Below are 16,330 nucleotides of genomic sequence, written 5' to 3'. Positions count from 1 at the left end.
CACAAATGGCAGGAAAGCTGAGGACAGTCTAAGTGGAAAAATTAATAACAGAATGCACACTAACTGAGAATGCAGGGCACAGATTTACTCATTAGGTTCTAATGGATTAGCATGCTTCAGCACTCCCCAACGTACAATCGCACCAGTCAGAGACGGGACCATACACGGAGATGTATGACATGGATAGTGGAGAGTGAGAGGGGGAGAGGAAATGTAGAAATAATGATGACTGCAGCATTACGAACGCAACAACTTTGGGAAGCTTTGGTTAAAACAAATAAAAACAAAAACAACAACAGTAACACTGCCCACTAATACCATTGCTGTTTCCTGACATAATTAACCAGAAATAAAGATTTTCCCATGCCTTTGAAAATGCCAAGTGGCAGCCATCTTTGGCACAATAATGATGACAAGTCTATTCTCAACTATATGCCGTAGCTGCGTAACTTGGTTGATTGAGTGCACACCTCTATCTGGAAACAGAAAAGCCCACATGACCACAATAGTCTTTTTTGTGACAGAGAGGATTAAAAGACAAAATAAAGTGACATGGAATGTGAAGAACCAAGGTTGGAAGTGATTAAGAGATGAAAAGTATGGGAATGGTTGCTGAAACCAGAAGGAGCAATTCAGTGAGGTTGCAAAAGAGAAAAGTGCAAATAAAGCTCTGAGAGTATTTTTAAAAGGGGGAGGGGAGAAAAAATAAAGAGCAGGGAAACCAAATAGAAGCAAGGAATGGGCAAACAGGATGAAGGACAGTTTCGTGCACAGGGGGGCTCGTCCAGTTAGCATGTTGACAGTGTGACAATAAAGCCTGTCCTTTTAGCTCCGATGCAGGCATTATAGGAGGGGACATAGCCTGAGGTATTCTCAATCACACTCCCCCTTTCTCTTACTCTCTTTTTAATAGATACACAGCTAAAAAGGCAATGGGGGATCACAGTCCATTAAACGCCACAAGACTGTCAATGTTTTGCATGGTACAGAACAACCAGTACTCTTCACTGGATACCAGGTTAGACATGCTTTTAAATGTGTATTGCTGAGATTGAGGATAATTAAAGCAGGGTGCACACAACAGAGGCCGAGCATTTGGTGGAGACGTATCGGTAGTGAATTTCACATAAACGCTGAAGATATGGAAAAATATTTATAATGTAGGTCTTTTTTTAATATGTACCATGATAGCTGCTTAAGCTTGTCAGAAGCATAGAACAAGAAAGCCAACATTGTTTTCTCCCCACAGACAAGGATGTGTGTCTGTACGTAGACAGTAACATTATGTAATCATAAATTTTATATAAAATGTCAACAATCTAATTTCATGGGACACAAATATCTAATAGATATATTACTTGGCCCTATTGCATAAGTCCAGTCATGTGTTGTCATACAGAACCCATCTTTATTTATTTATGATGATAAAAAAAAAAACGATGAAAAAAAAATCTTAGCTCACTGCATATTAACTAATCTGATTTAGAGAAATAAACATTTCCGTACATGATCGGGTGCATGTTTTCAGCGATTTGGAGTGTTTTTTTACTCTGCCCCCTGAATGCAGGGTACAAAGGCAAAAACAGTAGATGAAAGATTTATTGCGTGATTTCCGAACCACTGCATCCTGATGAGCCTCTCTTGTGGGAAATTAATTACAAACAACTCATCAGCAGCTCAATTCTGTTACGCTGCCGGTGTAATTTCAGGGTCAAACTCTGGTCATTCTTAGCTTATAGCCCACTCCAAATTTTTAGATTACATTACTGCCTCACATCCAGCAATCAATATTTATTAATTCATTGTTCTCTGTAAATTACATTTCAGAGATTTAAACAGTGCTTGCCGACTAACAGATTTACATCTGAAATGGATAATAAGAGCTGGACCAATGGCAATATAAGACAAATGAAGAGGATACCTGACTAAATTTAATAATTTTAACAACTTTCTCTAAGATTTTGCAAAAAAAAGATAAAAATTTTGGAATACTAAACCAGACAAATACCACCAATTCAAACATTAAGCATGATAATGTGAACCACTGTTCAATCACTAAATGCTTGTGTGTAAACTCAGACAGAGCAGCTCACGTCTGTAGTCAGAGCAATCTTGAAATGAAATAGAAGCTACACAGCCCCAATCTTTTCACTGCTTTTTAACAATATGGAAAGAGAGAGGAGATTGATTTATGTATGGAAATTAGGGGGCTTTAAATGAATTTCTTCTGCAAGATAATGTAGCCACGATTTTATTTCTTCCATCTTCCTCTTATCCCCTATGTCAAACAAAACGTTCGGGTGTGAAACTAACTATTTGTAGTTTTTTAACCCCACAGCTCTGTTTCATCCACGCTATCAATGCAATTTCAATTTGGTGCCAAAACTGCTTGTTCAGACATCCACAAATGCAACCTATCTGATATCTAATAAAGCCTTCTGAAAATAAGAGCGGGGGGTGAGCAGATTAATGACAGAATGAAGCAATCGGTTACGGTGAGAATCAGCACTTTGCAAAGCTTCCACATTGAGTGTGAGGTTTTTAAAAGGTCCAGTCTTCAATATCACAGAATTTCCCAATTATATGCCTTTCAAAACATTCACTCCTCAAACACTTTATTGTACCAGAAACACAAAACATAACAAAAAAGTGACACTTGCTCAAAGGGCCTTTGCAGAAGACAAGACATTATCTCAAAATGTAATCTGGTCCAGGCCTATGAGGAAGTGTGAGCGTATGTGCATGTGTGTGTGTGTGTATCTTTGCATACTTACGTAGAAAGTGTTTCTCCAGTAAGGCAATTTCCAAGTGACCTTTCACTTCATTCAGTCGGTCTGACTCCGATCTCTGGAATTCCTGAATGGCTGCAGCCATGGTGGGTGACCCTGAACCTGCCTGTGCATGGCCAAACACAGATTTCAGATTTAAATTTAAAATTACAACGCAAAGAAACACACAGACTCTCTCTTGCTCTAGCTGGGACATCCAATATGACTGAGAAGAAAAAAAAAAAGCAAACAAAGAACTGACACATTGGCACACTCCATGACTCACGCTTACGTCTCCTCACGCAGTAGAAGTCCAGATAGAGTGAGAAAGAAGGATCAAGAAGGTGAAAAAGAGGGGGATCCCCTCTTCTGAATACAGCGAGAGTGATGACTCAAATACATATGACTCGGGGCTTTAAATCCATCACATACATACACGCACACACACATTACAAGGAACACAGCTTTTACAGAAGACGGCTGTGCAAGGGACGGCTGTGCAGGCTGATGACGAGGACTGCAGGTTGATGTGCTTCACTACAGCTGGGGTCCTTTAAGAGACTAACACACACGCACACACACACGCACACACACACACACACACACACACACACACACACACACACACACACACACACACACACACACACACACACTGCAGTATCTTCTCCCCGACAACAACCAACATGGCTCGAGTGCTGGCATTTCTCTGCTGCAGTGACTTAAGATGATGTGCCATGGAGAATAAAAGAGAGCAAGGGAGGGAGAACATGACACCACAAAACTGACCGTGAGCTGAAAAATATTTAAAATATAATTTTTATGAACAAGCCAATGCTTAACCTGAGAGAAGGGTAGAGAGACACCCGAAGAAATATCGATATAGTTTTGCTGAATAAAGGACAACTTGGGATAAACTGGTACATCTTCTGTAAATGTGTAACGGAGAATGTTGCATAAGGATGTAAGGATAGTTGAATTTGAAGAGGCAGATGAAATGGGAGAAAGATGGGAGGGGAGGACATCAATGAGATGATAGAATTGGTCGATGGAGTTGCAGGGGTTCTCCCATCTATTGCACAACCAACATCATTTTAATGCTTCTTATCAGTGTCCCAGATTTTTACCTAAAAGATTTCACATAATCAGAAATTAACGTTACGGTGGTTGTCAGTCTTAACCCTCCTGGTAATTAAAAGTAGGTCATGCCTTCACATCATCCTAGAAAATGTATCAACTGATAATTACGGTGCTTGTCCTCCTACTCTCTCTGTGGCAGGGTTCTGCTGTGAAACAATTTTTGTTTGGACTAACGATGAATATGTCTGAAATTAAAACCTACTTTCAGGTTTTCAGTAGACATGCTAAAGATGAATGATGTATGCCAACTAATTAATATTATCACCTAATGGGAGTTAGAAAACAACAGCTCTGTGATACTATTTGTAATTGAATTCACACTTACTCACTGCTTCAACATTTTGGCAGGGACTCTGCTTAAGTTCATGTAAGGTCTAAGTTTACACACACACACATTCTAAAAGGAATCTCCTTTGTTAAGTTTCGATTTTGTTTAACTTTTCTTTGGTAAGTCATTTGAAATCCTTGGAGGAGGCAGTAAATATCTCTCTGCTGTCTGTCATTGCCTGCATAACTACTTAATTTAAAACCCATTTGACATTGCTTTCATACTGCTCTTGTACTACTCCATTATTGTTCAGATTCAGTGGTTTATTTTGCCCAACCTCTGCATGAATCTTTAAAGATGCCCTATATACTGCAGCATCGCTCTATGGATGCCTTTTACACACAAACACGATTTATCAATGTTAGACTATTACAATAAGTCTGGATCTGACTACAGGTGCAATTTGCAGCTAATGTCACTATCAAAAGAGAAGAGCTCCAAGTATATCGGTTGACCGATCTGACAAATTATGTAACTTCCTTTTCAAGCTTAAAAAATGCATGGCATCAAAATAAACAAGCAGCTGCACAGCAGTGAACACATTTATTCAAAACTACAGATGACAACGTTTGATCATGACACAAAAAACTAAAGGATAATTTGGTTGCAATGCATAATATACGTATCAGCCAGGTAATTCTTTTTAAGAATTTTCCAAATACCTGAAAAATGATTGAAGAAAAAAAAATGCCAGAAATTCAACAGTTTAACAATTACTAATTTGAAAATAACGGGATAGATTAGGGATGCTTTATTATATTTGAATGCTTGTGTTTAGATTCAAGGTTAACACAGGATTTAGAAGCCCTTCATGACCACTATGCACAGTGCATGATGTTATTACAATATACATTAATATTAATTAATTTCAAAGATTTTCCCGCTCACACACACACACACACACACACACACACACACACACACACACACACACACACACACACACACACACACACACACACACACACACACACACACACACACACACACACACACACACACACACACACAGAAGAAATTATTCAAGATTATAAAATATTCGCCACACTGTTTTAATCTGCATTGCACCATTGCATCTTTCTGAATCTTGAAATATACCTCAGCTGTTTGCCAGATGATGGATACCCTGACACAAAGGAAGACAAAAGCGGCATGAAAATAACCCTGATCAAGCGGGAATAAGAGGGATAGGCCAGTGAGGTCACAGCAGGAGGCCCAAGCCATGACTGTACACCATCTGCCTAGTGACATTCTCCCTGTTTGGTAGGGATAATACAGGCTATTTTGTCAAAAAGTCTCACTAACTGTATTTTGCAACCCAAGGGCATAGTCTGCTCTCTTTTGTAACAGATGAGGTAATCAAGGGGACGTTTACAAACTATTTGTGTCGGCACATTTATCTAATGCCTGGAGGTAACCTGTGAAGAAAATTGTGCAGTTAAGATGAGACACCCACCTGGATGCTGAATGCAACTGCATGCTTTTTGGACGAGAGACTGAAATGCATCCTTAGTCACAGCATGCTTGAGTGTGTCACAAGAGGAATAAGAGTTAGCGCAATCTATTTTGGGGCTTATGTGTATGACTCATCAGTGCTGTGATGTGCCTTCCATGGCATATAAAAAACACTGATTCGCAGGCGAAATTCAGCTTAGAGCCAGGTTTGAGCTTGAGTGCATGCTTAAAATTACAAACATGTACTGCCAAAGGTTAAAGGTTTCATGATGACACAATGTTACTGCAATTTGGGGGGAGGGGAGGATACAAGATTATCTGATATGAAACGTCTTCGATGACATGATTCCTATTACGATAAGATTTAACATGTTGTGTGTTATAAGAGTGAAAAGGAGTTGTAGATTATTTTAAGAGATTAGCAGACTTCAATGCACTATTAGACCTTAAATGTGCTGTACACACGTTTACATAATTGATGCTTAAAAAGGGATTTAGAGATCTAAATGTCTCAATCACAAATTCACCACAAGGTTTCATATGTCTAACTTATTTGCAAGTCAGACTGATTCTCCACTTGGGGATAAAGTAAGGAAACAGAATCCCAGGGCCTGTTATTTAAATGTGATACAATGTATTAACGAATGCAATGTTTTCTGATCCTGCATCATTCAGTGCCAATGATTCTCGTAATCATCCACAAAGACTAAAGACAGATGCAAATTTCTCGAGGGCACCTTTGCAACAGAGGAGAGCAAAGCCTGGTGTGGCAGGAGACAAAATTATCTGAGCTGATTATTTTTGGGGTGGTTTGGTGCATGTTTGTGTGTGTTTCCTCTGCATCTTGGCAATTGTTTGCCCTCTGGGAATTTTTAGAGTCCAAGAGTTCAGCTCTTGTCCTTATGGCTACCCGACTACTTTCTCTTCATTTTTCAGATTCATGACTGCTATCATGATTTGCAAATCTCATCAGATCATTTAATATATATGCTCTTTCATGCTCCTGATTCCCATCTCATCCATTAAAACCATCTTTTGAATGTCTTGTGTATTTCCTTATAATGAAGTGCCAATAGTGTAAAAAGCGTAATATATGAGTTACACAGATTAATGGACATGTAAGTGGCAGGCCCTGGCAAGGATTCATTGCTCATGTTAGCTTCAGAATCTCTTCATGCTTGCAAGCAGTTGACAATTCTGTAAAATAAGCTTTTTGGGATGTTATCATATAAATAATTTTAGCGGAGGATGACAGACAGCCCTCTCATAAATCTTCCACTCTAGTCATCTACACAACCTGACATCAGATTTACTAATCAAACTTGGCCTATAATTTTAACAAGTTATCCCCCTAACCTTTTCTATGCACAAATGTTACATTCATAACATTGTTACCCAAATCCAAGCCAAAAATCTCCTAAATTTGAGGTTTGAACAGGTTTGAACCATGTACAGGATGACCCATTCGTATAAACACAACCATTGTATGCAAAGACAAAATTGCTAAAAATACTTTCACGGCCTCATGGGTCCTTAAAAATTCAAAAATTAATTCACCAAATTAAATTACCGACAGCGACTGAAGGGAGTGGGGCATGATGTTTTTCGATAACTTTTTCATTAGTTAGTTAGTTTTTTTTTTGTGTGCTTTTATAAAATTATATTTACCAATAAAGAGCAACTTAAGATAATCAAAATGGACAGAACAAGCTTGGCTATACACAGCACAGTGACACAAATTACACATTTTCTTGTGTCTATAATACAGTGGTTAAATGGATCATCTGGGCTGATATGTTTGCTTGCTATTATCACTGGGGATTTCCATAAAACTCTTAAAAGATTATTTGCACCTAATTATTCTACAATGTCAAATCTATTTTATGACTCACCTCAGTGTAACTCTCCACTTTCCCCGCATTCTGCCCCTTCTGTCTGTGACTAAGTCTCAAGTGCCTTGATGTCCAGAGATGTAGTGGAGTGGTAATTATTTAGCAGTTTATTCTTTTCCATTGATGGTAATCATCACACGCCAGTGGAACTACACAGGGAACTGATCATCATTTCTAGAGCTTTCTTTTGTTAAAGGGAACAGAAATAAAGCTCTTGACAACTTATTAGCCAACAGAGCTTTTGTTTATACAGACACCACCGAGGTTCATTGATTAGATGAGATTCAGACAGTGAAGCAAAAAATGTATCTGTGCTAATTTTTTTTTCTGCAAGCGCTAAAGGAATTTGCTGCTATGAATCTCAATTGGGTACTTCTAAAAGAACTCTAATACGATTAACAGATGCAGTAACTCCATATGTTAAAAAGTGGTTTGCATGTTTTCCGGCAACCACCTAAGATTCTTTAACATAAGGCCTGAGCCCTTTCCTTTTCATCATCTATATTTAGTGCTTACTCTTTAGCTGACATTGTTTCATCATGAGCATCAAGTGGGAGGATGCGCCACTGCCACTGCTCAGTCTTATGTCCGTATAGCAGGGAGGATATGTCTGTTTAATATGATGCAATCTGTCATAGACATCAGTCTGTGCATGCGGTCAAATGAGGCACAACAATAACTCAGTATCTGGATGATCTGCTCCCTAAACTGGGCTTTTCTAATAGGCGAACACATTTCCTCCATTTTGTTGAGAGCAATGTGACAAGTCCTGACAAATTTTCAATCATGATTATTTACCTGAAAAGCAGACAGTGACAAGATAGGCACCTTTGGCAAAGCTCAAGGATTTTCCAAATGAAAAAGGAGAGCAGACGGTAGAGCAGCTACAAAAATCTGCTTTTCATTGGAGGGTTAAAATTTAAGAAACACATCAATCTGAAAAAAATCCCATGTGGAAAATTGCTCTCAGGGTGCGCAGAAATGCAACAAAGTGCAAGGGCAAATTCATATAATTTTTTCCAGATAAGGAAACGATTGAATAATTCACAATCAAAAAAAATCATTTTCAAGCAAGTGAAGTGGGATTGTATAAACAAGAAGAAAACAAAATAATTTGTTTGGAAATACATGTTAAACACTAGACAGCTACAACCAGACTAGGTTGTCACTGAAGTGACCATGGAGAAAAATACAGAAATTCAAAAGGAGGTAGAAATAAAGATAAAATAAAAGAGTGGACAAAATACTGAAAAAGGTAATAAAGACAAACGGCACTGTTCATTTCTCATGAGATGTCATTATACGTAAGCTGTTCATAGGTTTAGACAAAAACGCTGCCATGCTCTATTCTCCATTCAGTCCCAAACAACCATACACAGAAAGCCCGGCAATAACAAATTAAACCAGGATGAGCACCTACAGGGTCTCGCAGGAGGTCCTCCGTGTCCCGCGCAGCTGCTCTGGGCTTCAGCTGAATATCGTCACTACATTCGTTGTCGGAGGCAGGTGGCGACTCAGCCAGTTCTGGGAAGTCCTCTCTCGTCCTGGGGCCTCGAAAGCGGATCTTGTCCAGGCGCTTTAGCATGGTCAACACCGTGCACCTGGGCTTTAGCTTAACATGGTGGACGGCAACCCTATAGGGGGCAAAAAACATTGGTGTAGAGTCAAGAGCTTAGCTGTACAAAATGATCTCAGCCAAACTTTCTGATCGTCTGAACTTTTGGTACTATTGCAGATCGCAACAAACAAAAATGATGTCAAACACTGTGTGCGACATCACCGTTTTCCTTCACAGTAGATGGAGGTCCCTGACCTTCCGTGTTTATCACAGCTTCCCTTTTCACAGGGACCCCAACAATCCACTTTGCAGCAGACATACAAGACAGAGCAGATAATTAACGATTGTAGTAAGATTTGCTCGATCCTTCAGCTCACGCGGGAAATGGCACCAGTAACCCATGACAACCTGATCATGTCCTGACAGTTGACTGCAATAGATCTGCCGGCCACAAAGACTGACTTATTTTCCACAAAAGGACGTGATTGTGGCTGTGTGCTGGTATCAGACCCGAGATGCAGTAATGACACAAAGTGGTGAATGGAAGTCGTCATGCCCAAAGACACTGGACTCAAGTATCTCCATTGTTTGTTTTCAGCAGCAATAGCTTAACAATGCCGTAAAATCAATTGTACTCAGAGAAACATAGATAGGATCGCCATGATTTCTACAGAGCATATTCAAACGGTTTCATAGTACTTAATCCTAATCCTGCTATATGGACAAACTGTACAGACTGAAAGAGAGAATACCTTTTCTAAAATATGTTATTAGATTAATATATTTTGCTATTTTTAAGAACAACTCTTTTCAAGTTTGCAGAAATCTATTACATCATAAATGTTTGGTTTTTTTTTTCCCTAATAGCATACAATGCATAATGGAATATTTTGGTGACAAAGCAAAACCACCTCTTTGCTCCCAGTAATTGAATCATGGGGGTGCATCTGCTCCATTTACTGCATTGTTGAGGCGCTTATGGGTACATTCCTAATTTGATTGCTTCTCCCTCCTTGCTTGACCCAGAAATCGATCCAATCCCACATTATTGACAAACACACCCTTGTAGTGGACAGATTAGGTTATGTCAAAATGGTACAGAAAACCCTGTCACTTTGAATTCGTTTCTTCATCTAAGTCTTTTTTTCTAATTATTTTAACCTTGAGCTGTGTCATATATAATATAGTTAATATGAAAAGTGAGGATAAGTCAATTAATGTCAAAGTTCAGATCATTTTCTCCTCGATCTCTAAAGTTATTTCTAAAATCATGGACACATGTCAGTGGGTTGGCAATCCTCTTTTGAAAACAAAATCCTAACACCCCCCCCAAAAAAATACCCATTAAATTGTGAAGAAATCTGGATTAAACACAGTACTTAAAAAAGAAAAGGGGAAAGAGCCGACAGAGTGCAACAAAATTACCACTAACGACCGGAAGAGATTTTAACATAGAGAAATATTCAAACCGAAAGGATAAATCCTGAGATTTTAGAATGATCCTTTACATAAAATATTTAAAACTTTCAATACTTACACAAATTCATAGTGAACAAATTATACAACAAAAAATAACTGGAGATGCCATGAATTAAAAGACAAAAGCTGCTGTGAGGAATGGGGAAAAAAGAAGTCTCAGTTTTAAAAGCAGTTTTCACGGCAATCTTACTATAACTAGTATGAATAAAGCTGTATCTGTTGATGCTGGAAAGATGCACACATTAAGTAATACCCTCTCTCTCACTTTAGATGATGGGATGAAGGAGAAGATATCACATTCATCTTAAAATGTTCTTCCTCTGCCCTTACAGGATGCATGACAACACGGGGGAGTGAGACAACGGCAATAATGGAAATTGCAAAAAATTAAACCCACATACAGCGAGGTATAAAAGCAGCAAGTGGCAAGTTAAACACTTTCTTCTTGTCTCTAGACATCATCACCAACAAATCTCCCACCAGAACCATCTGAATCAAATTCTAGGCTGCTTGATACGGCAGCTCAGTGAGTCACCTATTAGCTCAAACCAATAAAAACACCAGAAGAGCCCTGTGTCTGTGACAGCACCATTGAAAACGCCAGAGACAAATCATTCATATCTGAAAGAAGGAAATTATGTTTTGTCAAACACATAACACAAGATATTCTCTAGTCAAAGACCATTACTTGGTACAGTGCTTTTCTTCCTTTACCTTTCACTAACCTTATTTTATTTGTTTCTCTTTCAGTGATTGCATGATTTTAACCCCAATATCTTAAATGAGGTGCTAAAAGAAACTGAAAAACAAAAGAACAGAAGCCAGGAGGAAGCTTTAGCTCTAGGTCTGATCCGAATATGTGGATTCATGCACTAAAATTCATAAAAAGCTGTTCTGATTAATTTCCTCGGGTATGTGCAAACACAGAAGGCACTTCAATCGTTTGTTGCTTTACCATAAATCATTTTGCATGTTCATGCTTCAGATGAGGCGGCTGTTGACAGGAAAACCACTAAAATATTCACCAAATATAATGTGACAACATGCAACGCTGTTATTGTATGTTTGAAACGGCAAATATTGGATTAGACAAGAGTGAGAGGCTTTACAGTTTGTATTAGCTGTGCAAGTGTTGTGTATTGTGTGTGTGTGTGTGTGTGTGTGTGTGTGTGTGTGTGTGTGTGTGTGTGTGTGTGTGTGTGTGTGTGTGTGTGTGTGTGTGTGTGTGTTTCATGTTCTGCTAATGACCTGTTGTAGCTTGAGGTTACTCCTGGCTTAACAGGTCACTCTACCTGAAACAGTCAATTAAAGGAGCTCATGGTTCTCAAGCTGTTTCAAGCAATTTGAGTTAAGAAAGATTTACATTTTCTGCACCCCAAAATTAGCAGTCAGTGTTTTTCAGAGCATCCCAAGAGGAAAACCACTCAAGTTTCTTAATGGCAAATAATTCAAAATAAACAATCTCTTTGGATAAATCCTTGCATTTCTAAACAATTAGAGGGCCATCGTATTACTTCCACTGTTTCAAGACTGCAAGCAGGGGCACCGTGTAAACTAAAACAGGTGCACAACAGCCAAAGCCTATATAAATACCTGTAAGCTGGGCAGCTATAGAATTTGTTATTTTAAATTTTATTTTGAAATCAATTTTTCCATGATTATATACTTTTCCTTTTTTACTTCTAACTGAAAACTAAAATTTAACAATTTTTTTAAAGTCAAGAATTTTTGCCTGTTTTCACATACTGTACGAGGCATGAGTTATTTGAACCCTTGGTACACTTGTGTCAGGGATATGCTTTCATTTGTTTAAAGATTTGTATGGCTTAAGTGAAAATGAAGGATGGCTGGAAAACCAAGCAAAACACATTATTATACCTCCTAAGGTGTATTAGGTCTCGATCACCCCTGGCTATCTCAGTCTGAGACACTGGCAGAGCAGCCACATGATATCACTGTTGCCCATCAACAATGCATGACAGGGAAGCATGAAAGGGGGCTTGAAGCACTCTCAAGCCACATACCTAAGACAACTTTATCTTCAAGGACTGATTTATTTTCAGAGTAATTGACCATAAGATAAAAATCAAGCTTCTTGATTGAAACAATGGTGAATCTTGGACATTAATTATTTGTTATCGCTGCTCCATCACAAATGTACTTTATGTGAGAAATTTTACAAATATTATCAAAATCAGCCATCATTTATGTGTCATTTCAGTCGAATAAGGGCTCAGAATATCAGGACTACCACCTGAGGAGCTCTTCTCAATTCCATTCAAGGGAAAGCAAGAGATTAATATGACCTTTTAACAGCTCTCCTGCCAGCATTAGCTTGGATGCCCCAGTAAATGCCTGCAGTGTTTCCCTGTGCCATTCAATTTATGATGAATATCTTGGGAAGTGGTAATTAACAGAAAAACATCAGGTTGCTGATGTACTGAACAGCAACTGTCTGGGAAGAAACAAAACACTATAGACAGGTGCCACACTAAAATGACACACACATTCACTGGTTATTAAATCAGTATTGAGACACCTACAAAATTCACCTGTCAAATTATCCAGCAACACTTGTCTCATCCTGTAGAAGTACTTACTAAATGTCTGACCTTTTATTAATTTAATGAACAATATTATTGACTGTGATACACAGCTGACTGCCAATCATATATGACCTATCAATGATTACCTGCTAATATTAAGTAGTTTGATCAGCGGTCTCTCAAATAGTAAATCAAAATAGCAAACAACAACAAATGGGGCATTTGCATTTTGTCCAGTCACAATCTCTTCCATGTTTTTCCCAGGCCAATCTAGAATGTTTACTATTCAGGTTAGTTGCGTCTTTAAAAAAAAAAAAAAAAAATTAAGAGTTTGGCCTTTCTTTCAGGCATAGTTTAATATTCAGAACAAAATCTGAAAAACATTATGAGAAAAACCTAATATTGCAAATAGCATAGAATTTGAGTATAGGGCATTGTATTTTGCTTGCCGTGTCTTTACACATTACTCAAGAACAGCAACGACCATTAATCAAGCCCATAATAGAAGCTCTTCAGGCAACATAGAGGACTGCAATAACCCATACGTCATGTTGTGTGAAAACCTGACTTAATGTCTGAGTCACTTTGCATTTATAATCACGCACTTTACTGTCAACCTCCAATTCTGTCCTTCCTCTAGCTGCAAGCCATGGGGCATCCCTACTGCAGTTACATAATGAAAGACTTTCAATACTATGAACAAATTGTCAAACTGCCCTACCTCTCAATTTGGCTGGCTTGGATAAACACTGTGAACATATTAGTTGCAATAAGACAGGGTCTTGATACTAACAATACATCTGCTAAATAGGAAATTATACTGATGCATCAGTACCGCACGTCAAAAAAACAACAACATTTTTTTCATGGTAATTAGTGGCTCATGTCTAGTCTCAGATTGGATGGAGAAAAACATTGTGAAAGAAAATTATTTAGGTCATGGACAAACATGAAGCCAGTCCAAAAGTATCTATTTCTAAAGAGACACACATTTACTAATGAAATCCCTGAATGATGCTGTTGGGGGGAAAAAAAAAATGTTAAGAATGATGGCATTGTATAATAATTTGATTTAAAAATGCATAACAAACAGCAGTATAGTTAGATTTCCAATTGAGATCATGTAAAAATATATATGGAACTAGTATTGTTGCAATATCACAATGGAAAAGGGATATGAAGAAATAAAAAAAATGAAAAGAAATACTAATTCAGTTGGTTGGAACAATGACTTCTATTTAAACTAGAGGGTTTGCTTGTACTCAAGTTTCTGAGTTTAGGTTTTCACATTTTTGATAAAGCTTCTTTTCTTCATGTCAAATGATCTAGGTAGAACGGCATTTGCACATTTCTTTCTTGAAATGATGATACAGTGCCCTTCTGGGCAAACGAAAGTGGAACAACACCTGTTTAAAGAGTGCCGGTTTGTTTATCCTCTGCAGTTTTACCATTGTTGTTTCAAGGTTAAAAGTGGGGAACAGAAACAAACACGCTGTTTCTAAAGAAAATAGTATTGATTCTTTACTAACCAAAAAGAATTCAAAAAGAAATAAAAAACAGAAATCTTACCAAAGGGAGAAAAAAATTAGGGGTTCAAGCCACACTCACTTTTTTGTAAATGTAAAATTTTAACATCAGAGTTGCCTCTGTGAATTGTTCAACAATCCTGTTATCCATCCAGGCTTTGTGAACCTTAGTGCAAATTTAATCTAGTCGTATTAAATACCACACAGTATTAAGCGATCCTATGAAAATGTAGAGCGGGAATACAATAAGCAAATGAAGTGTTGTGATGATTTGATTTTTAAATGAGATAACAGGGAAAAAAAAAAGAAAAAAAAATAATGGCTCAGCCACTGGTCAAGATGACCGGACACCACAACTTCCAACATGTATTTGAACGCGCCACAGTTCCGCCCATCTATTTTAAGAAGCGTGGTATATAGAATGACCTCGCTCAAGTTCATGTTTATTTGCGAGTTCTTTTCAAACGTGGCAGAGAAGCCGAACAAAAAACGATTAAAAAAAACGTTAATTTCGGGGATGTGTAACAGAGCAAACCACAAATAGAGGGAAAATATTCATATTCGTCAGCATTGAACAATCAACTTTGATGTACACGCCCCCCCCCCCCCCCCCCCTCCGACATCTACCTATTCTTGTGGGACACTTCAAAAAGCCCACGGCGAAAACTAATAAAAGATAAAATACGAAATGTGCCCGTTATAACGCAGCTGAAATTTAAGGCTCATTTAGAAGGTGAAGTTTGAAGTCAAGGCCTCCTTTCGTCAAGCCCCTAACAGTCGGACATGTTTCTGCTTATCACACGAAGGTACGCCTGGGTGGAAACCGAGAAAAACCCGAAAAGCGTGAACGTCGCGTTATGAAATGAGACGGGGGAAGTCACGCGTTTGAATGTCTCCTCGCAGACCGAGTGGGTGATTGAATAAACTGTCTTACCCGGCACGTAAATCGTAGCAAAGTTTCATGAACACTGTGATTTGCGGTTGGTCTTTATCCTAGGGTACACCTGCTGCTCGGCGCCGTCACGTTTAACGCCAGCGCTGCGGTAAAAGCGGCTCGCTCGATCCGTCCATCCCCATAAGAATCCGCTCGTCAACGACGTGTTCGCGGACTGAACGCCGTAACGTTGTCGCCGGTCAGCGGCTCCGCTGGGGGTTGAAGGAAGATACCAGTTGCGTCCCACCTCCCGAGGGGGTGGGGGGAAGATACCCTGCCCTACGCCGTTGGCCCGGAGTTGACACGGATACTACCGTTAGCCGCCCTCCGCCTCTTGTTGATTCGCCGGGCGAGGGCGCGCGGGGAGCGAGCGGGGGCGCGCGCGGAGCGGGGCCAGGGACGTGACGTCATTGTCGTGGGGGGCTCGGTTTTATTTTTTCTTGTTTTTTAAAGGGGACGGGGAAACAGTGGCAGCCCGGACACGGAAACAGGACGTCTCCTCTACACCGCCCAGCGGCTTCTCTTGTGCCGAACTATATAACAATGATCTTTTTATAGTGTCAGTGTGTTGAAACCGTGAATTACATACGTATTTATATATAGTACCCTAAGTACCAGTGACGTGTAGTCAGACAGGAAGGGGCGGCCGGGCCTCACCTGTTATCACGGACAGAAAAAAAGCAAAATGAAAAAAGGAATTATAT

General features: G+C 39.0%; 1 protein-coding gene across 2 annotated transcripts in view; it reads right to left on the bottom strand.

Moving 5' to 3' along the window:
* The window catches only part of gramd4a (GRAM domain containing 4a), a 37,989-nt gene extending 22,185 nt beyond the window's left edge, over window positions 1–15,804 (bottom strand). For both annotated transcript variants that reach the window (XM_086146984.1, XM_086146985.1), the window contains exons 1-3: window positions 15,627–15,804; window positions 9,004–9,217; window positions 2,775–2,895 (exon numbers count right to left, since the gene is read on the bottom strand). In XM_086146984.1, the coding sequence (XP_086003110.1) occupies window positions 2,775–2,895; window positions 9,004–9,217; window positions 15,627–15,655 (364 nt within the window). In that variant the 5' untranslated portion in view covers window positions 15,656–15,804. The remainder of the gene's footprint in view (window positions 1–2,774; window positions 2,896–9,003; window positions 9,218–15,626) is intronic.
* Between the last annotated feature and the right edge of the window lie 526 nt (window positions 15,805–16,330).

This window comes from Fistularia commersonii, chromosome 5, assembly GCF_037954325.1.
Source record: "Fistularia commersonii isolate RoL2024-O1a breed Wild chromosome 5, RoL_Fcom_v1.0, whole genome shotgun sequence".
Taxonomy (NCBI): Eukaryota; Metazoa; Chordata; class Actinopteri; order Syngnathiformes; family Fistulariidae; genus Fistularia; species Fistularia commersonii.
This window is presented reverse-complemented; position numbering and strand designations above follow the sequence as displayed.